Here is a 24,966-nt window from a genome sequence, read left to right on the forward strand (position 1 = left end):
AAGGTTCCTCTTCCGGTTTAGATCCATTCCGATCTTCATCCCCAAGGCCTTTTTCCAAAACATAGACAGTCTGATCATGGCGTTTGTGTTGGGGGGTAAGAACCCAAGAATTCCCGAACCGACAGTGCAAAGAAATAAATCAAAGGGGGCTTGGCCTTACCAAACCTACTCGAGGACCTGATAGGCACAAGCAACGAGAAGGGAGGGGCTATGTGGGAAAATATACGGACGGCTGCTGGACAGAGTCCGGACTCCACTGGAAGAGACCAGACATAAATGGGAGGGTGAACTGGGGACAGAGGTAGGATGGGGACTGTGGAGCGAAGTACTGAGCAAGGTGAACTCCACCTCCTCCTGCACAAGGCTCAACCTAATGCAGCTCAAAGTGGTGCACAGAGCACACCTGACCAGAACCCGAATGAGCAGGTTCTTCCCGGAGGTGGAGGAAAAACGTGAACAGAGCCAGAGGGGCCCGGCCAACCACACCCACATGTTTTGGGCTTGCACCAAGCTTGCTGGGTTCTTGACAGCCTTCTCCGAGGCAATGTCCAAAGTTGTGGGGGTGAGGGTGAAGCCATGCCCAATAGTGGCAATCTTCGGGGTATCGGAGCAGCCAGAGTTACACATGGGGAACTTGCCATTGTGGTGTTCCCTTGCGGCTATCGGCCTATCCAGATAGTACAGATCATAGGTTTGGAAGGTGCTGTTGAAGGAGCTTTGATAAGTTGCTGCAATGCATCTTGTAGACTGCTGCCGCTGCACGTGGTAAAGGGAATGAATTTTTAAGGTGGTGAAAGTCGTAGCAATCAGGCAGACTGCTTTTTCCTGGATGAGCTTCAGGAGTATTATTGGAGCTGCACTCATGCAGGCAAGTGGAGAGTATTCCATCACACTCCTGACTTGTGCCTTGTAGTGAATAGGCTTTGGGGAGTTACTCACTGCAGGATTCCCAGCCTCTTACCTGCTCTTGTAGCCATAGCATTATGTGGCTCATTCAGTTCAGTTTCTGGTTAATGGTAACCCACAGGATGAAGATCGTGGGGAATTCAGCGATGGCAATGCCATTTAAAAACATGGGGTGATTCCCTCCTATTGGAGATGGTCATTGCCTAGCACTTAAGGTGAAAATGCTTCTTGCCACATATCAGCCGAAGCCTGGATGTCATCCAGGTCTTGCAAATCTGGAAAGGTACTGCGTGTCAGTATCAAAGTAGTGAATGGTAACATTGCACAATCATCAGCTATCATCCCCACTCCTGACCTGATGAAAGTGAAGATGGTTGGGACTATGATACTACACTGATGAACTCCTGCAGCCATGTCCTGGAACTAGAACGGAGATGATTGGCCTCTAACAACCGCAACTAACATCCTTTGTGCTAGGTATGACTCCAACCAGAGTTTCCACCTGTGCCCATTGACTTCATAACCCTTGATGCCACATTTGGTAACTTCTTCCTTGGGGCAAATGAAAGTCACTCTCACCTTCCCTCAAATTCAGTTTTTTTTCTTCAATGCTTAAACCAAGGCTGTAATGGCTTTTCACAGTAACTTCATGTAATATAAGCCTACTTGTGACAATAAAGTTTATTATTATTATGAGATTAGGAGTCAAATGGTCGAGAAAACCTAAACTGAGCATCAGTGAGCAGGTTATTGCTTTGTAATTGATCTGATTTATTATTGTTACATGTATTAATATAAGTATAAGAAAAGTATTGTTTCTTGCATGCTATACAGACAACGCATACCGTACATAAGGAAGGAGAGACTGCAGAATATAATGTTACAGTTATAGCCAGGGTGTCGAGAAAAGATCAACTTAATACGAGGTAGATCCATTCAAAAGTCTGATGGCAGCAAGGAAGAAGCTGTTCTCGAGTCGGATGGTGCGTGACCTCAAACTTTTGTATCTTTTTCCTGACGGAAGAAGGTGGAAGAGTGTTTGTCCGGGGTGCGTGGTGTCCTTAATTATGCTGGTTGCCTTTCCGAAGCAGCGGGAATTGTAAACAGAGTCAATGGATGGGAGGCTGGTTTGCATGATGGACTGGGCTACATTCACGACCTTTTGTAGTTTCCTGCGGTCTTGGATAGAGCAGGCTCCATACCAAGCTGTGATACAACCAGAAAGAATGCTTTCTATGGTGCATCTGTAAAAGTTGGAGAGAGTCGTAGCTAACATGCCAAATTTTCTTCATCTTCTGAGAAAGTTGAGTGGTTGGTGGACTTTCTTCACTAATGTCAGCATGGAGGGGACCAGGCGAGGTTGTTGGTAATCTATGTTAGACGTATTAGATGCTGTATGAAGAGACAAAACTTCTGTTCCTTTTTCACCAACACATTTTTATTTCTTCCAACAGACTCTGCACAAAACTCTACACGTCACCAGACCCAGAGGCCACCTGAAGCCCCTTTACATCTCAGTGTCAATTACTGGACACTTAACATAAATGAGACAACTAATTGCAATGTCTCTTAACCCATTACTTAACAATCTAGACACCTAAAAACATGAAACTCTCAACCTTTTCTACTTCGTTCCCATGGATCTGGACAGCGGCATGTTCTCGACTACGCTTCCTGAAGTCGATGACAGTCTCCTTCATTTTTTTGACATTGAGGGAGAGATTACTGTCGTCGCACCATTCACCAGATTCTCTATCTCATTCCTATACTCTGTCTCGTCATTGTTTGAAATCTGACCCACGACGGTGGTGTCATCAGCAAATTTGAAAATCGAGTTGGAGGGGGAACTTGGCCACAGTCATAGGTGTATAAGGAGTACAGTAGGGGGCTGAGGACACAGCCTTGTGGGACACTTGCTGCTTGATAATACTGTCAATGATCCCTATTACGATCCCAAACCAGATCCCAACAGTGGCGAGGATACTGGACCGAAATCCCAATATTTTGGTTTATTTTAAGACTGCGGAAAGAATGATTCGCTCCAAGAGTGATTGCACTAAAAAAAAAAGTACTTTGATATTTCTAAAATAAAACTTTATGAATACAATATTCAACTTTTAACTTCATAACCCAAACCCCTTAACACAACTATACAATTTCCCATTAAACAAGAACATACAGTATTTAATCCAGTTTAGAATTTGCAGGGTATAGAATAATACTTGCTTTATCAAACAGATTTAGCACCGGTTGGAACCCCTTCAGATTCTGGCTGAATATCCTCAAATAGCTGCTTCAACGAGGTTAATTCAGCCTCTTCCTAGTCTTCAGATAACCCTGCTCCGCTTTAAAATATTACTCTTATTTTAAACTATCCGACTGAGAAACAATTGGACTCAAGTCAGGCAGGTCAGAACAGAGCTTCGCTCTCTCTCAAAGCTTCTCCAAACTCACTGCCTCTTTGCCTTTCTGAGCTCCACCCAGCGATGACCTAATCTCCCCAAGCTTGAAAACACTCTTGCAGCTGCAAAAGCACATTAACTTCCCAAGGACCTCCCCACTCAATCCACATTCTTCTGGTCAATTTTATATGCTGTTTATTGGAAGCAAAACAAAATAGTTGGTAAAACCATGGCCATTTCAGCAAAATGCATGATACCCCCTGGTTTTTAAACTTGTCCCCATGGCCATTTCAGCCAAATGCATGATACCCCCTGGTTTTTAAACTTGTCCCCATAGTTCAAGAGCAAAGTCTTCAGCACTATTGCTGGAAAGCTGCCAGGGCCCATAGCCTTTGCAATATAGAGTGCCTTCGGCCATTTCTTGATATTGCATGGGAGTGAATAAAACTGGCTGAAAGTTTGCATTTGTTATTTGGAGATCCACAGGAAGAGGCCAAGATGGATCATCCACTCTGCACCTCTGACTGAAAATGCTTCAGGCTCATGTTTTGCACTAATGCAAGGGCTCCCCATCATTGAGGATGGGGGCATTAGTGGAGCTTCTTCCCCCAGTTAAATGCTCATTTGCCCACTATCCTTCACAACTAGATGTGGCAGGACTGCTGAGCCTACATCTGATCCATTGTTTGCAGGATCGCTTCGCTTCATCACTTACTGCTTCTGCTGTTTTCACGCAAGTAGTCATGTGTTGTAGCTTCACCAGGCCGGCATCTCACTTTTAAGTCCGCCTGGTGCTGCTCCCAGAATGCCCTCCTACATCCTCATTTAACTTGACTGATGGAGAAACATTGAGCAGTCAGGAGATGATCCAAGCATCAGAATACCTGTTCCTTGTCTGACTTTGCAAACATGGTATCAATATGGCTGCTGTTAAGTTTCTTGTAAATGCTAATCTTCGACAGTGTTTGGAATTGTACTGTCTCTGAAGGTCAGGGGAACAAGGCTGTTTTTTCTTGCTTGAATTGTCTTAGCACCTGATGTTATTATTTGTCACCCCAGCCTAGATGTTATTCATGTCCTGCTGTAGGTTCGCATCTGCATCAGCGAATTAGAAATAGATGTATATATCCGCCAAAAGACTCATTCCTGATATTATGATGGAAAGACAGAATTGCTAAGCAGCAAAACATGGCTGGGCCAAGAGAGCTCCCCAAGAAATTCCTCCCATTAAATCATGAGGCAACAACCACAATCTTCTATTGTATCAGTGTTATAAAAGAATTTGTGACGATGGCGGGGTGGGGGGAATCCTTCTCCCCAATGACCACTGATCGGGGGATTATTGCTTGTTGCTATCCTCAGTTAAGTGCTGCCTTTCTATTACGGCTAATTATGTCTGACCCTCCAATTAACATCTTGGAAGAAATGGAATGTATTTGACATCTTGGAAGGACAGGAAACAAAGAAAAGATGGTGGGCAGCTCTGTTAATGATAACATTAATACAGTCTTAAAAGATTACCTTGGCCCAGGAGGTTAAGACATCAAATACATTTGGATACAAAGAGCTGACACAAGTCACTTCTGGGAGTAATTTATAAGCCCCTAAATAGTAGTTCGGTCAGATAGAGTATACACGAAGAAATACTGCAATAACCATAGGTGATTTTAATCTTCACATAGATTGGCAATGGTCGCCTTGAGGTGGGGTTTAGTCTATTTGGACATATTTGTTAGAACTGTATATTTTAGTGTCGCAGGCTATTTTAGACCAGAGAATGTGCACTGAGGTAGGATTAATGATTGATCTCACAATAAAGGAGCCTTTCGGCAAATGATAATACAATGTTGGAATTTCACATTCAGTTTAAGGGCGAGAAGTATGGGTTGAAGACTAGTGTTTTAAACTTAAATAAAGACAATTATATGGGTATGACGACAGGGCCATCCAAAATGAACTAGGGAAATGGGTTTGACAGTAAAACGGTGGAGAAGCAGCAGCAGACATAAGATACTACTATTATTACTGTATTATTATATTTCATAATTCTCAGCAAAGGTTGATTGAGAAAGAAAGACTATTAGAAGAATGCACCATCCATAGCTAACTATGGAAGTTAAGGATAGTATCAAATTGAAATAAAATGAGAACAGAAGACTGAACAGATTTTAGGAATCAGCAAAGAATGAGTTTAAAAAAACGAGAAAAGAATATAGTGTACGAGAGAAAGTAAACTAAAAATATAAAAATTTAATATTTTCTACAAGGATTTGAAGGGCAAACAGTGACTAAAAGTGAGTGTTGGTCCCTTGTGTTTTTCAAACATTTTTTCCTTGGGACCCAGACCTTCAGCACCCATGTTGGTCAACCATTGGCATTGAGGTACAAAGCCCTTTTGTCATTTTTAATCGTCCTCTTCTTTCAACTGTGGTCCTATTTGCCTCTCCCTCCCCCCATCTACCTTTTTGCATTTTTGTTCTTTATTACTGTCCTTGTTTCTCTTAGCCTGGTCAGTTTGCTTAGGTTCCCAACCCTCTGGCATTTGGATGGGATGGTGGAATATTGAACTCCCTCCCAAACTAATGTTAAAGCTTTTTGGGCCCGGGGGGGGGGGGGGGGGTTGACAGCAAACAACCAAACTGAAAGCATTTGCTTACTAAGTGTTTTAAGGATTATAAAACAAAGGTGAGTAGATAGAGTTAAAATACAGACTAGTCAATGTCCCATTAAACGGCAGAGCAAACAGGAGGAAGAGAAAAGTTTATTTCTGCCCCTGCATTCCAATCTTCCTAATCCTGGACTGAACAGGCTTTCAAATTTTCATAATTTGCACACGTTGCCCGTTAAAAGTTAATGCCTCAATTTCAGAAATAAAAACCAAATCTGGAGGGAATGGAAATGAGCTGTCATCCTTTCGTGGAGACCATTATCTCTCACTAATGACAATCTCTGGTCGCGACCTAGAAGTCCACACAACCCAGCTCCCAGTAAATGCTGGGAATAATTAAAACATGCTATCCAAGCTGCAACTCCAGAATAAACATCAGCCAGTGCTCGGGGTGATAATTCTACTGCTCGTGTGTCTTCAGCACAGCACCGTGGGATCACTTACGATAGACAGAGGGTGGGCTTGTGACTAGATTCAAACCCAAAATCTTGTCACGATGAATTATCGAATAAGCTATCGGCTGCATGAAAACACAGCAGTTAGAATTCCTGCTTGATCATAAGGAAAGGTAGCGAGATACTTATAAAACCAAATCCTTCAACTAGGGCAGCACGGTAGCACAGTGCATAGCACTGTGGCTTCACAGTGCCTAGATTCCCTGCTGGGTCACTGTCTGTGCGGAGTCTGCACGTTCTCCCCGTGTCTGCGTGGGTTTCCTCCGGGTGCTCCGTTTCCTCCCAGTGCAAAGACGTGCAGGTTAGGTGGTATGGCCATGATAAATTTCCCTTAGTATCCGAAAAACGTTTTGGAGGGGTTATTTGGGTTTTGGGGATAAGATGGAAGTGAGGGTTTAAGTGGGTCGGTGCAGACCCGATGGGCCGAATGGCCTCCTTCTGCACTGTATGTTCTATATTCTAAACTAAAACTTTTAACTTAAATTCTCTCAAGGCTGAAGCAGGAGTGTAGCGTGACCCTTTAAAAGGAAAGAAGAACCCGGAAGTCCGGCACAGAGACCGGGGACACAAACACCACGACCAACACTGAGAAACCCTGCTTAAAGAGGGTAAAACTGAGAAATTAATTATGGGAAACAAGTGGCAGAAATGTTGAATAAATGTACAATGTCAATGTTCACTGAACTCAAAAACATTCCAAGAACACTTAATAATCAAGGTGGTAAAAGGGAGGATGGAATTTAATTATTAGGGAAAAGGTATTGGAAAATCTGAGAGAACTAAAGGCTGGCAAGTTCCCAAGATCTGGTGGTCTGCATCCTGGGGTCTGAAAGAAGTGGCTGCAGAGATGGTAGATGAATTGGCTGTGATCTTCCAAAATTCCCTAAATTCTGGAAAGGTACCAATGGATTGGAAAATCACTAATTTAAGTGAAGGAGGGCGACAAAAAGAATTTGATATTCAATGGCTTTACCATAGTTGAATCCCCAACTAACAACATCCTGGGGAATTACCACTGACCAGAAATTGACCTGGACCAGCCATATAAACCCATGGGTACAAGAGTAGATCAGAGGCTAGGAATTCTGTGGAAAGTAACTCGCCTCCTGACACCCTCCCCCTCCCCCCAAAAATAGCCTTTCCACCACATCTACAAGGCACAAACTACAAGTGTGGTGGAATATTTTCTCCACTTGCCTGAATGAACACAGCTGAAACAACACTCAAGAAGCTCAACACCATCCAGCTGTCAATGGGATACCAAAGCAGCCTACTTCACCCCATCCATAATCACTCCCTTCACCACATAAGCACAGTGGCAGCAGTATGTACCACCTATAAGATGCACTGCAGCAATTAACCAAAGCTCCTTCGACAGCACCTTCCAAACCCATGACCTCGAGCACCTAGAAAGATAAAGGCAGCAGGTGCATGGGAATACCACTACCCGTAAGCTTCCCTCCAAACCACACACCATCCTGCCTTGGAACTACATTGTCACTCCTTCGCTGACAATGGATCACAATCCTGAACTCCCTTCTGAACAGTACTGTGGGTATAACTACAACACAAAGCCTGCAACTGTTCAAAATGGCAGCTCATCGCCACCTTCAAGGGCAACTAAGGATGGACAATAAATGCAAGTCCAGCAAGCGATGCCCACATCCCGTGAATGAATAATAAAATGAACCTATAGTAGAGTTTTCCTGACAACTGACGATGTTTAGACTAAATGCAAGAATTGATTATTGTGGGAGGTGTAGAAGGAAGTTTAGAAATTCTTAGAACAATCAGGCAGAGTCCACATGGTTTCATGATCATGTTGAGTGACTTATTGGAGTTCTTTGAGGCACTAACACGTAACACGGATAAAGGGGAACTGGTGGGTATGGTGTACGCATTTCAGGTGCCACATCAAAGATTACTACACAAAATAGGAGCTCGTGGTGTAGGGGGTTACATTATTTTTTTTAAATGATTGCTTAATTAACAAGAAACAATAGGTGCAAATGGATCATCTTTTGTTTTGATAAGCTGCTACGCATGGAATGCTAGGCCCTCAAGTATGCGTTATGTGCCAGGGTTTTAAAATTCCGAAGCGTATTATGTTCACCTGACCTGCAACGTTTTATGTTGAATTTGGCTAGAGTGAGCACAAGAGCCTTTCCTTCAGGTGTGATTCAACAGTCTTCCTCAACACTTGAGCTTTATTCCAAGAACTGGGTTAACATTTATATAAACACACACAGCAAGAATTTTTATCAATTACAAACAGAAAGACTCCACACAACTACATTAATCTATGTATAACCCTTAATTATTTCCCCCTTAACTGTTCCAATTCAAAAACAAAATCCCATAAACCAAAAACCCCTTCTCAAGGACATGACCAAGCATTGCACATTCTCACTTGAATAAGACTAGCTTTCCCTGAGATTCTGACCCCCATCTCACCAGCAGGTTTAAACCCTTCCGGAAAGCAAACTATATCTTTTAAGTTACTAAAAATAGTAGGTAGCTATAATCAATGTTTTTTCTTTACTGTAAAAGATATTTAAAATGAAAATAGATACAGACAAGCCAAAACACTTCTTTCTCCTAAGTCCACAGCAGTCAAATCAAAATGAAAGCGAAACCAAAAACACACAGCCACAGCTGTGCCCCACCCACACAATGACATCACTGAAGCCATGTGATAAGAGTAAACCCTTTCTAAAGGGACACTCACATGACAGCATGGTTTATATGAAGGTACTGAATATATGCTCAACTAAATTTGCAGATCACACAAAGTAAGGCAGGAAAATCGGTTGCCAAGAGGGCATAATTAGTCTGCAAAGGGATTGAGATAGGCTAAGTGAGTGAGAAAAAATTGGCAGACACAAAATGTGGGACAAAGTGAATTTGTCCACTTTGGCAGGAAGAATAGAAATTGTGGAGAGATTGTGGAGGTGAATGGCGAGATTATATTATAAGGAAAGGTTAGGTTATACCCAATTTCAACATCATTCTCTACGCTATACGGATCCGCCGGCCTGGCAACAATCTAATAATAATCTTTATTATTGTCACATGTTGGCTTACATTAACACTGCAATGAAGTTACTAAGAAAATCCCTGAGTCACCACATTCCGGTGCCTATTCGGGTACACCGAGGGAGAATTCAGAATGTCCAATTCACCCAACAAGCACGACTTTTGGGACTTGTGGAAGAAAACCGGAGCACCCAGAGGAAACCCACACAGGCACGGAGAGAATGTGCTGACGCCACACAGACAGTGACCCAAGCCAGGAATCAAACCCGGGTTCCTCGTGCTGTGAAGCAAGCCAACAACCGTGCTACCATGTCGGCCTAAGATTAAGCCAGTCTATTTGCAATCTTCAGGACCCCACAATGAGCTTCTGTCTAACCTCAAATTCATACGATGACCAAGACAGACTAATTTCACTTCTACAACTCGTCTGACTTCATCCTGGTTTCAGTTCATCTTCCTCAGAAACCTTCATTCATGCCTTTGTTAATTCTGAACTTGATGTTTCCAACGCACTGCAGGCTAGTCTACCATATTCTACTCTCTGTAAGAGGTCATTCAGAACATCAATCAGAATGCTGCTACCCATTTCTTATCTCACAGCAAGTTCCATTCCCCAATCACGCCGGTGTCCACTGACCTATAATGGCTCCTGGTCACACTCTGGGGAATTTATTTCAAACTTTTCAACCTGTTTTTCATAATCACTCCCTCGCCTCATCCCTCCCCATATCTCAACTCTCCACAGCCCCACAGCACAACAAGATGCCTCCCGTGCATTCCCAATTTCCACCATCGTTGGCAATGCTTTCAGCTGCCTCGGTCCCAAACTCTGTTCTGGAATACCCTCTGCATATCTCCAACCTCACTTTCCACCTTTCAGACACTCCTCAAACCCTACCTCTTTGCCCAAGATTTTGGTGATTTGACCCAAAAACTCTGTACGCAGCCCGGTTTCATACTTTCTTTTATAAACTCTTGTGAAATGCTTTGGGACGTTTCATTATATTAAAGGCAGTATAAATAGGAACCTCAGAAGGAAACAGAAGGATTGCATATTCAGCACTTTAACTGAAGGTACCTGCAAATACTTTAGCCTCTGTTCTTGCATTTATGTGCTTGGCTGCACCATGATTGAGGATGGGGTGTGATTAACCAACCACACTTGATTTTTGGCTTCTGTAGCATGAGATTAATGTGCCTTCCAAGGTAAACTTGGTGCTACTCCCTTTTAGATCAGGATTGGTCTCCAGGGTGGCTGATGATCAGAGCGAGAGATCCGCAGAGAGTGGTGTTTTGCTGACAAGTGTTTGAATAACATTTTGAAAGAAAAAAATAGTTTTGAAAGATATGGAAATACGTTGCACTACCTTGGATTCTGACCTGGAGTTTATTTAAACGAAAGGTCACAAGTTGACCTTTGGACTGGGAGATGGCCTGCCTTTTTCCAAGAAATGAGGGCAGCACAGTAGCATTGTGGATAGCACAATTGCTTCACAGCTCCAGGGTCCCAGGTTTGATTCCGGCTTGGGTCACTGTCTGTGCGGAGTCTGCACATCCTCCCAGTGTGTGTGTGGGTTTCCTCCGGGTGCTCCGGTTTCCTCCCAGTCCAAAGATGTGCAGGTTAGGTGGATTGGCCATGATAAATTGCCTTTATTGTCCAAAATTGACCTTGGGTAGGGTGCTCTTTCCAAGAGCCGGTGCAGACTCGGTGGGCCGAAATGCCTCCTTCTGCACTGTAAATTCTATGAAAATCACCTGACCAGCACAGTACTCGAGGGGGAAATGAGCCGATTATTTGTTTTGAACTGTAACCACGTTCACTGACCGGGGGGGGGGGGGGAGAGAGAAAGAGAAATCACATGATAGAGACAAGTTTGAACTTTTGACCTGTTGTATTTGAAATCATTTGGGAAATAAGCAAAGAAGGAAGACTGCCCTAATTCACTCTGCCTTGTTTGGAATTCCATGTTTGGTTATCACCTGCAGTTAGAGAATCCTCATCCAAATATAGCTTGTCTGCATTTGAAAAGCTGAGATGAACTGATTTAGCCCTATATTCTCCTCCATGCCAAAGCTCTGTTGGCGAGAACCTCCAGACAGCCACCAGGTCCAATGGTCTGTCTTCATGAGGGGGCTCCAGATCAACAGGACTAAAACCCTGCAAACTTTATCCTTCATGCCAGAAAGCCTATTCTCCAAAGCCCACCTCTGCTTGTCATGTTTGTCCACATATTGGGGATTTTTATAAAAGGGATAATTATACTTCCAAGTACAATTGTGTACAAAAGTTCTTGCAACTTGTTTACAAAAAGTGGTTTCATAATAAATCAATAATTTGCATTTATTGAACGACAACTGGTAAAAGTCTTTTATTCTGGGTCTAATAGTACGCAAGGTAAATAATTGGCCATGCAAAGAACACATTAATCTTTTAGAAATAGTAATTAACCCTCTGTCCAACCATAATTTAAAACTAATGAAATGCATTGCATCACAAAGGATGTAACAGCACTTCAGCTCCTAATCTTTAAGGTAGTCTTTTCTGATGCACATTTATATTTGCTACTTTTTGAACAGTTAGATTTTTGTATTTGCATAAAGCATAGAAAACCTAACCAAAACTGACTGGATAGACAATGCAATCAACTGGAAGAACTACTAGTGTCAAATAATTTGGAATTCCATTCATCTGATCTGCAATTGGGTGAACATGTTAACCAGGCATTCAGTGGTAGGGAGTTTCCAAAGAGACCAATAAATTAGTGGAACCTGGGAGTGCCTTGTGCGTTGCTGGGAGACCCAGAATTGTCCCAATAGGAAAACATTTTGTCAGCCACATTAAAATTGGGATAGGGAGGCTCATTATTTCTCATTGATTCCAAAGTGTTTCGACTTTTTCTCAGGTGGTGATCGGAGAAATTTCCAAAATGTGGCAATTTACCTTGTTTTACTGAACTATTTTTTTTTAAAAAATCTTTCCCTGACTCAGAATGAAATCCATGTTTCATTGTACTGACGTTATTAATTACTTCCTATTTTCTGTGCACCAATTGATAGTTATGTATGGATCAGACAGGAAATATGTTATTGTTTAAAAACAGTCATTATGCTAATTAGTGGTATCAAAAATGCAAAAAAATAATTTTGTCACTCTCTCTCTTCCTGGAACTCGATCCTCTTTTCTCCCCATCCTAATTATGTTTCATTCTCCATATCTTCATTTGACATTCTCACTGTCCTTGGATTATTTTTACATTTTGTCATCTCTCTCTCCATTTCCAACTTCTCTTCATTCTTTCTGTAAGATTCTATACTTCACCTCTCGTTTCAGTATATTGGTATCTAGGTCGGTAATGCCAAACCTGGATTGTAAATAATGAGACAAACTTTAAAATAAAAATGGAGAGATTTTAAAGCAGGAGTTGCCACCTTTTCCAACCATCAGCCAACATAGATGGACAATTGGTTTGTAAGCTTCACTGCTCACAGGTCTTTACAAAAACTGCATCTGAAAATTCTTCACAAAAAATTTCTACCACACATTAAAAAGATCAGCTCTCTCAGCACAGTCACCATTGGCTGAAAGGGTTACCTCCTTTTCAGATGAAACCTGATTCACATGTCCCAGCTTAATGCATCAATAGATCCAATATACAGCTGAATAACTAATATCCCCTCCAACTTACAGTTCTTCAAAATATGATACTGGCAGTTAGGCAAACATATGAACGATAAACATATGAACAATAACTGAAAAGTAAAGAGAATCTGTGGCTCAACCTGCCGCACATATTGAAATGCCTTCTATATAATGATAAACGCAGTCCCCAACAATAAAAATGTAACTATTTCAATGATCAGTTTTAATCATTATTTTCAGTTTCAGAATCCCGAAATATGTAATATAGCAAATGGGCACAGTCATGTAGAATAATAGATACTCAGTGAACTATACAGTAATAATAACCTTTTATTGTCACAAGTATGATGTTACTGTGAAAAGCCCCTAGTCGCCACATTCCAGCACCTGTTCGGGTAAGTAGGTACGGGAATTGAACCCTTGCTGCTGGCCTTGTTCTGCATCACATACCAGCTGTTTAGCCCACTGAGTTAAACTTGTAGTGTTCTTTTAATATCATTAGACAACAATTTGCAATTTCCAGCATTCTTTATGCAGGGAGGGACACATCTCATATTGCTTTACATTAGACACTGCAAAACAATTGATGCTGCTCTACCTTCGGACTTGCTTTGAGAATGAAGGCTTGGTTGAAAATTTGAAGATCAAAAATCAAAAAGAAATTAAAAATCTAATCAAATAAAATAGGGATGCAGAGTCAGGCAATATGTTGTAGCTGAGAATGTGGGAGCTGTTGGATCCCATTGTGGTTCATAGCAACCACATCTGTAACAAATGATTGAGGAACTTCGGCTCAGAGTAGATGAGCTGGAGTCAAAGCTTCAGACATTATGACACATCAGGGAGGGGGAAAGTTATGTGGCTGCTGTGTTTCAGGAGGCAGTCACACCCCTTAGATGAATTACCTGAATTTGGTCAGTGGTCAGGGAGATGAGGCTGTGACTACAAGTGAGCCAGGTAGAGGGATCCAAGAAGTAGCACTACAGGAGTCTTATCCCTTGCCCTTGTCCAACAGGTTCGAGAGTCTTGCTCCCTGTGTGAACAAGAGTGGGGCTGTAGGGAGGATGAGCAAGCAGCCCATAGCACCGTGGCACAGGGAGTCATTCAAGTCAGAGGAGAAAATAGAAACTAGACTATGTAGTCATAGTCAGGGATTAGATACTTCTCTGTAGCCAGCATCAAGAGTCCTGAAGACATGTTGCCTGCCTAGCATCAGGGTCTGGAGAGGAACTTGCAGTGGGAGGTAGGAGGATCCTATTGTCATGTGCCATGTAGGTACCAACAACATTGGTAGAACAAGGAAAGAGATTCTGCATTTAAAGTTTTGAAGAGATAGGCCCAAAATGAAATCACGGAATCTCCAAGGTTATAATCTCAGGATTATTACCCAAGCTACTTAGAAATTTGCAGAGAGTACATAAAATTAGAGAGAGATGAACACATGGCTCAAAGACTGGTGTTGTGGGTTTTGGTTTGTGGGGCACTGGGATCAATATTGGGGAAAGTGGGGGCTGTTCCATTGATACGGCCTACATCTGAACTGTGCTGGGACCAGTGTTTTTGCAAACCACATAACTCGGGAGCTTGGGACTAAATAGCAGGTACTGGTTCTGTAGAGGGGCTATGTCGGCTTACAAAGCAAAAGGGTATAACAGCATTCATTACAAGACAGCTATTTAGGTAATGATACTCAAGAGTGTGATGGGGGGGGGGGGGGGGGCGGACAGTCGACAAACATTAAAAAGTAGTGACAAATAGGGTCAAAAAAGGGGGGGAAAATGGTCAGGCGGCAAAATTAATGGCTCCTTATTTAAATAGACATGGCATTCAGCACAAAATAAATGAATATATGGTACAAATTGAGGTTAAATGATCTTATAACCATGAGAGAGACTTGGTTATAGGGAGCTCAAAACTGGGAACAAAATATTCAGGGGTATGTGACTTTTAGTTGGGAGAGGAGAGGGTAGATTTGTTAGTACAAAATGGAATAAGTAAAATAGCAAAAATGATCTTGGATTGGAATATGTAGAATCCAAATATGCGGAGGTAAGTAATAAGGAGAAGAATATACTGGTGGGTGCAGTCAATAGGCCCCCAAACAGTAGCTATACTTAGGACAGAGAATAAATCAAGAGATGATAAAGGCATGTAAAAAAGGCAGTATGTTAATCTTCATGTAGACTGGGACAATCAGATTGGCATGAGGAAGAATGCATAGACTGTATTCAGGAAGTTTCCCGAATACTGGCAAATTCCAAGGATTGGAAAACTCCATGTGCAACACATCTATTCAGAAAAAAAGGGAGACAAAAAGCAAATAACTATGGATCACTTAGCTTAACGTCAGTGATGCGGAAAATGTTAAGTCCATTATAAAGGATGTAATGGCAGAGCATTTAGAAATGCAAAATATAATCAAGCAGAGTCAGCATGGCTTCATGAAGGGAAAATCATGCCTGACAAGTTTATTCGATTTTTTTGAGGTGATAATGAGCAGGATAGATGAAGGGAAATCAGTAAATGCAATATACGTGGGTGTCCAAAAAGCATTCATCAAGATATTTCACAAAAAGCTACTTAATAAGGTAAATGTGGGAAAAATTAAGGAGCTGAATAGTATTTAAATGGAGAAAGACTGCAGGAAACGACAGCACCGAGGGCTTTGGGGTCCTTGTGCATAAATCACAAAAAGCTAGAATGCAATTTCAGCAGGTAATTGGGAAGGCAAATTGAATGTTGGCCTTTATTTAAAAGGGAACGGAGTATAAAACTCGGAAAATCCTGCAAAAAATATGGAAGGCATAGTTAGGCCACACCTGGAATATGAAGAACAGTTTTGGTGTCTTTATCTCAGGAAAGATATACTAGCATTAGAGACAATCCAGAGAACGTTCAACAGGTTTCCCCAGGTATAGAGGGATTTATTTATTTTTTAAATGAGTGGAGGTTGAATACGTTTGACCTGTACTCATTTGAGTTCAGAAGAATGAGAGGTAATCTTATTGGGACACATCAAATTCTCATGGGGCTTGACTGGGTAGATGCAGAGAGGTTTTTTTCCCTTTTTGGAGAGTCTGGGACCAGAGGGTACAATCAAAAAGTAATAGGTCACCCGTTTAAGACAGAGATGAGGAGGAATTTCTTCTCTCAGAGGGTAGAGAATCTGTGGAATTCTTTACCGCAGAGAGCTGTAGAGACTGGGTCGTTAAGTATGTTCAACGCCAATACAGACCGATTCCAGGAACAGAATCCAGGGTTATGAGGATAAAGTGGGAAAGTAGAGTAGAGGACTATATCAAATTAGCCATGACCTAATTGAATGGCGGAACAGACTCAATGGACCCCAATGGCCTATTTCTGCTCCTACATCTTATTGTCTTGCAGGAGGGGGGAGTTTTGAAATAATGAATAAGCTGAAAAATTAAGACGCAACAGAGGTGCTTTAAGGAGTTCTGTATAATCAGGGAGGTGCAAAGAACGGGAATAGACAGGCAGACCTGTCCTGGCTAAATGAGCGTTAATCACAGTGAAAAACAGAAATTAGTTTGGTGTTAAGAGAAAGGGGCATGCAGGAATTTACAAATTAAGGAAAACATCAAGTCCATTGGGTTTCTATTAGGCTGAGCACAGACCCAGAGAGCTCGACTCCAGCTTTGTGTCCAGCCTCACCTGCCAGGTATACTGCCCCTTTCAAAGAAATTATTTGGGGAATTTTTTTTTTTTTTTAAATAAAGTTAGCAGTAACTTTGGGGCCTTGCTGGCAGCTCTCTCTAACCTGCTTGGAAAATTTGATTGTTGGGATTGCAAAATAAATTTAATTTCCTGATGGCTGTTCTCAAACACACTTCAATCATCATTGAATAGGCACTGGAACAGTGCATTTCTGGATTAATTAAGATTATTAAACTGGAATGTATAGACCTTTGCTTCATCTCAGTTTTCCAACAGAAGTGGTTCAGACTTCAATAAGATTTCATAGAATTTACAGTGCAGGAGGCCATTCGGCCCATTGAGTCTGCACCAACTCTTGGAAAGAGCACCCTACCCAAGGTCAACACCTCCACCCTATCCCCATAACCCAGTAACCCCACCCAACACTAAGGGCAATTTTGGACGCTAAGGGCAATTTATCATGGCCAATCCACCTAAATAAATGAAGTTAAAGGTGCTCATATTTAATTTGTCCTATCCAATAATGCAAACTCAAATGGAGACAGTGCGCCCTTTCATTGGCTGATGTCAGCATTTAAGCCCAAAATTGCAATTCAAATTTAATCTATTTTGAAAGATCTTCCTAGAAAACGTTCTCTCGTAAATTCATCCCAAAAACAATCACAGCTCATCGCTGGAAGTGGAAAACGTAGCAATGACAATACTTCTTTGAAAACAATCTTCAGACACAAGAACAAAATCTAAAGTGCAGGCCAATCATCTTGTACGCAAGACTATCAATTAGCAATCAGCCAGCAACCTTGCCCTGATCCTGAGCAAATATCCACAACAGAAAAATCCCAGCCAACATTTCACAGTGCTCTCAGGAGGTTCACAAATGAGACCGAATCCCTCAAATCTGATCACTTGCAATCAATATGCGTGGGCTGACACGTCTGCGACATGCAGATTAAACTTCCTTTACGGAGTCTCTGAAATTACAACTTTCCTTTAAAAGATTACAGCAACATGAAAATCCAAAAGGAACCTGGTCGTACAGAGTAATCCAGACACTAGCTGTCAAGGAGGAGCAATAGCACATGCTGATTGTAAATATTACGATCCCAGACCAGACGCCAACAATGGCTAGGATACTGGACTGAAAAATATTTTAGTTCATTTTGACAGACTGTGCAAAACGAATGACTCGCTCCCGGAGTGACTGCAGAAATCAGAATAGGAATTTGATATTATGAATATCAAACTTTAACTTCACAATCAAAAAGAACAGCTTACAATTACCCCTTTAAGTACTACTACTTAATTCCCCATTAAACAAGGAAAGAAACATACAGCTCTCAATCCACCTTAAAATTAGCATGGCAGAGAGTAGTATTTAGTTCACCGGAAATATAGGGGGGGGGGGGAAAAGAGAGACTTCAAAAATATGGTTATGTCTCAGCTGTCCTCGGGCAAGATTACTCTGCTTTAACTATTATTACTCTGTTTTAAACTGATCTTGCTGAACGAGAAAACCACTTTTACAGGTGGCCCGACCCTTCTACAAAACTTTCTCAAAATCCCTCGGAATCTCTCAGCTCAACCCAGCAATGACATCTCACCAATCTGAAATTGGAATGAATTCCCCAGGGACTTCCCCAGCCAAAGATCAGTGCATTGCCCAGACTGAAAAATACATTTTGCTAGTCAATTTCACCTTCACAATCTTTTCAGATATATGAACCTTTTCAGACATATGAACGGGCGGGGAACAGAGGGATGTAGACCTTGGAAAATAGGAGACGGGTTTAGATAAAGGATCTGGCTGGGAGGGCCGAAGGGCCTGTTCCAGTGCTGTAATTTTTTTTGTTCTTTGTTCTAGCTTCCAAAAGCTCCCAGGCCCTGCAAACCAGGATTCCCTCATTTAAAAAACATGACTACTGGAGTCAAACACTATAACCTCAGGATTTTAACCCCTTGCTCAGTAATTAGAAACCAATAGTCCTAAAATCTCAAGTCATCATTTTTTTTTAGTTCATTTGCGGGCTGTGGACGTCGCTGGTTAGGCCAGCATTTATCACTATCCCTAGTATGCCTCGAGAAGGTGGTAGTGTGTTGCCTTCTTGAACCGCTGCAGTTCTGGAGGTGAAGGTACACCCACGGTGCTGTCAGGGAGGGAGTTCCAGGATTGGGTGGCACGGTGGCACAGTGGTTAGCACTGCTGCCTCAGAGCACCAAGGATCCGGGTTCAATTCCAGCCTCGAGCGAGTGCGTGGAGTTGACACTTCTTCCCAGTGTCTGCGTGGGTTTCCTCCGGGTGCTCCTATTCCTCCCACAGTCCAAAGATGTGGAGGTTAGGTAGATTGTAGATCTATCTCATGTACCAAACATCTGGGGAGATTGAGGAGAAATCCAATTTGGATTCAGATTGGTGTGTGTTTGACCATAGCCAATGCGTTTTTAAAAAAGGTTGTTGTGTGTGAATCAGACCATCGTACCTCCGAAAAGGTACTGTGCCATCCATGTTAATCTCGTTAAACTATTTGTTAATCTAATGTAGGGGAGGGGGGGGGGGGGGGGGGGGGGGAGGGAGAAAATGAGTGTTATATTGTTATCCATTTTTTCATGTTCAAGAAATGTTTTTATTTACAGTTCTTAAAACTAATCCTGTGATTCTGTTCCTCCATGTTAGATTTTTTTTTTTAAAGTTACTGACTTTTGAGCCAGGGTTCCATTCTGGGATCTTCCCGGCCAATTACAACATCAACTGGGATCTTAACAATAAGCATTGGAGGGTTTGAAACGCAGAGGTGAAAATAAGTCGGTAAGATGAAAGTGATGCTGGTCTCTATTATGTGAAGTTGGGCTAATGTGCAAGCTTCTGAATGGACGATACAGTATTTGTTTCATAGGAAGCATCTACTGGCAGATCAATTGATCTTCCGAGCGCTGTTTCTGTTGCTTTACAGTTTCAGTCATTGCATACAAGCAACAGGAGCAGTTGACAGAAAGTCACCTTATCTACTGGTCTCAGAGCTAAGAAAGCCTTTCCAAATTTTAATCCAGGTCTACAGCAGATGTCACTATCCCCTACACAAGTGGAAAAGAGATAAGACAGGTGTAGGATGACTCCTAAAATTGTTTCAAGGGGGAACAAGATGTGGAACTGACATACCCAGACAGGACAGTGGAAAAAGGGAAAAATGTGGAGCACAGCTGGAGCTCCAAAAACAAAGTGATGAAGAGGAGCCAAACAAACCAAAATAAGTCAATGAGGGAGCGGAACTTAAGCCTACACTGATTCAAAGGAGTACAGATGGAATAGTGGACAAAATATTTGGGATTGGAAGGATAAGCCACCAAAACACCAGAAGTGTCCGAATGTTTCTCCTGCCAGTGGCATTTTGTATTTAACTTGGGCTAATTCGGAGTTCGGAGAAGCCCGCACCATTGCACACGAGACTATTCATTAATGTTATTTGCTCAATCATATACCGTCACTATCATTAAAAGCACCTACATTTTAGTGAGGAAACAAGTGTTAACCAATTTCTATTACCATCATTTACAAAATCAATCCTTACAGATTTTAAGCTTTAAGATGTCCAACTTTAAAATGTACTTACAAACTGTCCACAGTTCTTTAATTCAGCGTTTGTCAATTATATTTGCTCAGGATCTACTTTTACCAACCAGCCCGCCTGGGGGACTGTTGCCAGGTGACCTTCGTGACACACCAATTTTGTTAACCTTTGAATCCTAGAATTTACAGTGCAAAAGGAGGCCATTTGGCTCATTGAGTCTGCACTGGCCCTTAGAAAGAGCACCCTACTGAAGCCCATACCTTCACCCTACCCCGTAACCCAATAACCCCACGTAACCTTTTTGGACACTAAGGGCAATTTAGCATGGCCAATCCACCTAACCTGCACATCTTTGGTCTTTGGGAGGAAACTGGAGCATCTGGAGGAAACCCACACACACACGGGGAAGGTGTGCAGACTCCGCACAGAGTCACCCAAGCCAGGAATCAGACCTCGGACCCTGGAGCAGTGAAGCATCAGTGCTAACGACCCTCCACTGTGCTACCCTGCTGCCATGCATCACGTGAGCCACCTTGGTCCTCACTATCTCACTCCAATCACAAGTTCACAGGAGGAGAGGGCAATACACATATCAGGTGCAGAGATCAGCCAGTTCCTTTGTGTTGTCTTCATCTTTGAAAGGATGGAAATTCCAACCTCGCACATGTAGGTCACTGTGAAGGGTAATAGCAACAAAGAGCTTGTTTTACTCAGCACTGGATATTGCTCAGCGACCCTAGAATTTTGATAACCTCGTGGACTTGTGATGTGTTTTTAACGTGCGGTCACAGGTGAGGCACAGAAGTTCAGTCTCTTCATTTTGAGTGAGCTAAGATAATAATTGACTCTGGGGTCTCAAAAGGATCTTCACCCACCTCTTTTTCAAAATCTGAAACTTCTCTGAAAAGTTGTGACAAAAACTGTTAGTGCACCAGATGCGGCTGAATAAGGCTTGAGAATTGTCAGTTTCTTTACTGACATTACTTTCTTAATGTGTTGTAGCAGTGTAGGGAACATGTAGTTTTGGCTTTATACTCGCACGCTAAACTCAGCATCTATTTCCTCACAGGACTGAAAGCAATCATGAAATGAAAAATGAAAATCGCTTATTGTCACGAGTAGGCTTCAATTAAGTTACTGTGAAAAGCCCCTAGTCGCCACATTCTGGCGCCTGTCCGGGGAGGCTGGTACGGGAAGTTGAGGTTCAGTTTGTTTAAACGATGTCTGCAAGGCAAGATATAGTTCGCATCCGACTTATTTGCCAGTACTTCTCTGCATATAATACAAATGGGCTTTGCATCCTGATTTGCACAGGCACAATTAACAAAGGCATATCTCAAGAAATGTTTATACTACTTTGCTCCTGATTTCAGTTTCTTCTTAAGACGTTCTTCAGCAGAGGCCCTCGAGCTCTGTATAAATCACCTTTGTCCTGCCATGGTCTCTCCTGTGCAGCTCTCTCCAGAAGATGTAGTTGCGTGATCCTGGCTTGTTGTGTCTCTGGTCCTCTCCATTATTACAAAATGACCCATCTTCAGATCTTGCTTGCTGCTAGCTACAAAATGGAGGAATCTCTCCTCTGTGATTTCACATGCAAAGCACGGAAGCAGAGCGTGTGACATCAGTGTGCGTGCTAGACATGTGACCTACTCTCTGCCACCGCTTCTGGCGGGAAGTCTCCAGCGCTCGTATTTAAAGATTGGTGGTGGCCGGCATTCTTAAAAGCCAGTCGCAGCCATTGGGCACTTCACCCACGATCAGGAATGCTATGACCGATCACTCCGCGACCCCCCAATTTGAAAAACCCTGTTTTAATTTATGGTACAAGTTTGTCATCTGCTATTTACACTGAGCTTCAGTGGAATTCCAAGTCCCTGTGCTGCTGTTCATGCTTCTACTAATCTTACATACAGGCAATAATTGGCTTATTTGCTACAACAGACTACTTTCTCAAACAGATTAAATCAGATAACAGATTCCTTATTAGGAGTCACACATGGTATTATGGTATGCTCATTTCAAGGTTTGATTAATGTCAGAACCTTCTGATCATGTAAATTGTTCCGTGTACAGAGTGGACCAATCACATTTGTACCTATACTAGTGTTAAGATACCCTGCGCGCACTCAATTCTAGCCCCACAGACTCGAGTCCCAATGAATGAAATAACCAATAGTTCATATAAAGTTTGAGATCTTTGCCTCTTGACTGCTTCAATGATTTACAGGCATCAGATTTGCAAGTGAAACACAACCGTTTATTCATAACAAAAATAGAGGTAACAGAATAACAGCCAGCTGATCTACCACTCCCCCTTTCTACCATCCCACTCTCTATCCAAATACACACCAGCCAGGCATACACAGAGGGAGAAGGAGGGGTAAAAATATTAGGAATTAAAATAAGAAATGGAAGATGAGTGTTCTTGCTTTGGATGTTGAAGTCATTGCAGCAGTAAGTTGTCCCTCCAGGAAACGGAGTGATTGAAAACCACCGGTTGGATTGCTGACGAGAATCTACTGGCAGGAACATGTCAATCGTTGAATTCCCTCTGTGGAGTCATTTTAACTTCTATTACACTAGGCTTTCACGCAAAAGAACAGCCTCAGGCCTGTGTAATTCGTATTGTTTCCAACTCCACCAGAAAGTTCCCGAGCTTTACTAAGGAAAACAGAGTATCAGAGAAGTAGCCTCCACAAGATTTGAGAAGTCTGTTAACATTTCAGGGAGAGGGCTGCACGGTGGCGCAGTGGTAGCACTGCAGCCTCATGGCGCCGAGGTCCCAGGTTCAATCCCAGCTCTGGGTCACTGTCCGTGTGGAGTTTGCACATTCTCCCCGTGTTTGCATGGATTTCACCCCCACAACCCAAAGATGTGCAGGGTAGGTGGATTGGCCATGCTAAATTGCCCCTTAATTGGAAAAAATGAATTGGATACTCTAAATTTATTTTTAAAACAAAGAAGAAGAAAAAACATTTCAGGGGGAGAAACCCCAAAAAGAGTTCCCTCAAGCTGTGCCTTCAGAAATTAAACACACAGGCTGGACAGAGAGGAAAAGCTGGCTGGATCTGTTTTCCTGGCGAGATCTCCAGCTGAGGTTTTCATTTGCTGCTGGGTTTTAAAACAGCTAGCTCAGCATGCAACCGGTGGCTGGATTGGATTTCTTTGTCATTCTAGCTGTGCAGAGAGAAAGGTCTTCACTTTGGACCTTCAGGAGGAATCAATCAGATGAGAGAGAGATCAGGGCTGTGAAACCCCCCCACCGCCTCCCAGTTGCTGTTCAAATCAAAACTAACAAGATGGAGCTTTCCTGCCTTTGCTGAACATTCCAGAACAGTCATCACCAATCAGCATAGATCATCAGCTAGACCCAGGCAATCTGAAAGTCTGTTGGCCGACAGCCAAGTCCATTAAGATGTGTCATCACTAATGTCAGAGCAAACAGCGCATCCTGAAGTTTTATTGTTTTTAAATTAATGGTGAAATCCATCTTACAGGCAAAGGTTCCATTAATTATCCAGGTACAGATATTGAAGTAGCCAAAAGAACAGAAATTGAAGGGATTAACAAGAAGATCCTTACACAATTTAGACCAAAAATGTTACTATATTACATGAACTTTTAAAACTACTGTTTGCTCAACATGACCAAACCAGATCTACAACATTTCACCAAATCAAACAAAAGATTACACTTAACCAAAACTATCATGTGCATTCTTGGTCTGTGTGAAAAATATATTTTTATTTATAAATGATCTGCTACTGCAGCTCAACTAAAATAGTTGTTTATCCAGCATAATTCAGACAAGAACAAACTGTTAATTGCTTCTCATCAAATCACACATACAGTAGTCATCACAATTTTCCAAAAATAATATGTCAGAAGCTCTTCATGAACATTAATTAACAAATTAGAAATATTGTGAAGATTAGCAGTCTGCATTTACCTCCAGATCCCAGCTGTTTGTAGAACCTATATTCCAAGTGAAGTTGTGGTGCTCTGGACTTCATAGGTTCCTAAATTTAAAAAAAAGTTTGTTTTAATATGTAAATCTTGATTATATTTGCATTTATTTTCTCACCTCGTTGCAGCAATTAATACTAGATCATTCACACAATGAAATTAGTAAAATGCCCCAGTGCGCTAAGTTAAAGGCACAATATGAATACTGTTGCTGCTTCAGTATGGTCAACGAAATAGACACATCTGTAAATAGACAATCTGCAAGATTGTTTAAGCTTGCCTGCTACTGAATTTAAAACGAGTAGCATCAATGAAAAACAGGGTTTTTTTATTAATAATCTTTATGGTCACAAGTAGGCTTACATTAACACTGCATGAAGTTACTGTGAAAAGCCCCTAGTCGCCACACTCCAGCACCCATTCGGGTATACTGAGGGAGAATTCAGAATGTCCTAATTACCCAACAGCACATCTTTCGGGACTTGTTGGAGGAAACCGGAGCACCCAGACGAAACCCACACAGACATGGGGAGAACGTGCAGACTCTGCACAGACAGTGACCCAAACTGGGAATTGAACCTGGGACCCTGGTGTGGTGAAGCTACAGTGCTAACCACTGTGCTACTGTGCCGCCCACATAATGGGGTAACCCCAA

General features: G+C 42.1%; 1 protein-coding gene across 12 annotated transcripts in view; it reads right to left on the bottom strand.

The window, feature by feature from the left end:
- The window catches only part of LOC119970415 (casein kinase I), a 332,753-nt gene that overhangs the window by 181,391 nt on the left and 126,396 nt on the right, over positions 1–24,966 (bottom strand). For all 12 annotated transcript variants that reach the window (XM_038804994.1, XM_038805003.1, XM_038804997.1 and 9 more), the window contains one exon: positions 24,295–24,364. In XM_038804994.1, the coding sequence (XP_038660922.1) occupies positions 24,295–24,364 (70 nt within the window). The remainder of the gene's footprint in view (positions 1–24,294; positions 24,365–24,966) is intronic.

Source organism: Scyliorhinus canicula, chromosome 8, assembly GCF_902713615.1.
Source record: "Scyliorhinus canicula chromosome 8, sScyCan1.1, whole genome shotgun sequence".
Lineage (NCBI taxonomy): Eukaryota > Metazoa > Chordata > Chondrichthyes > Carcharhiniformes > Scyliorhinidae > Scyliorhinus > Scyliorhinus canicula.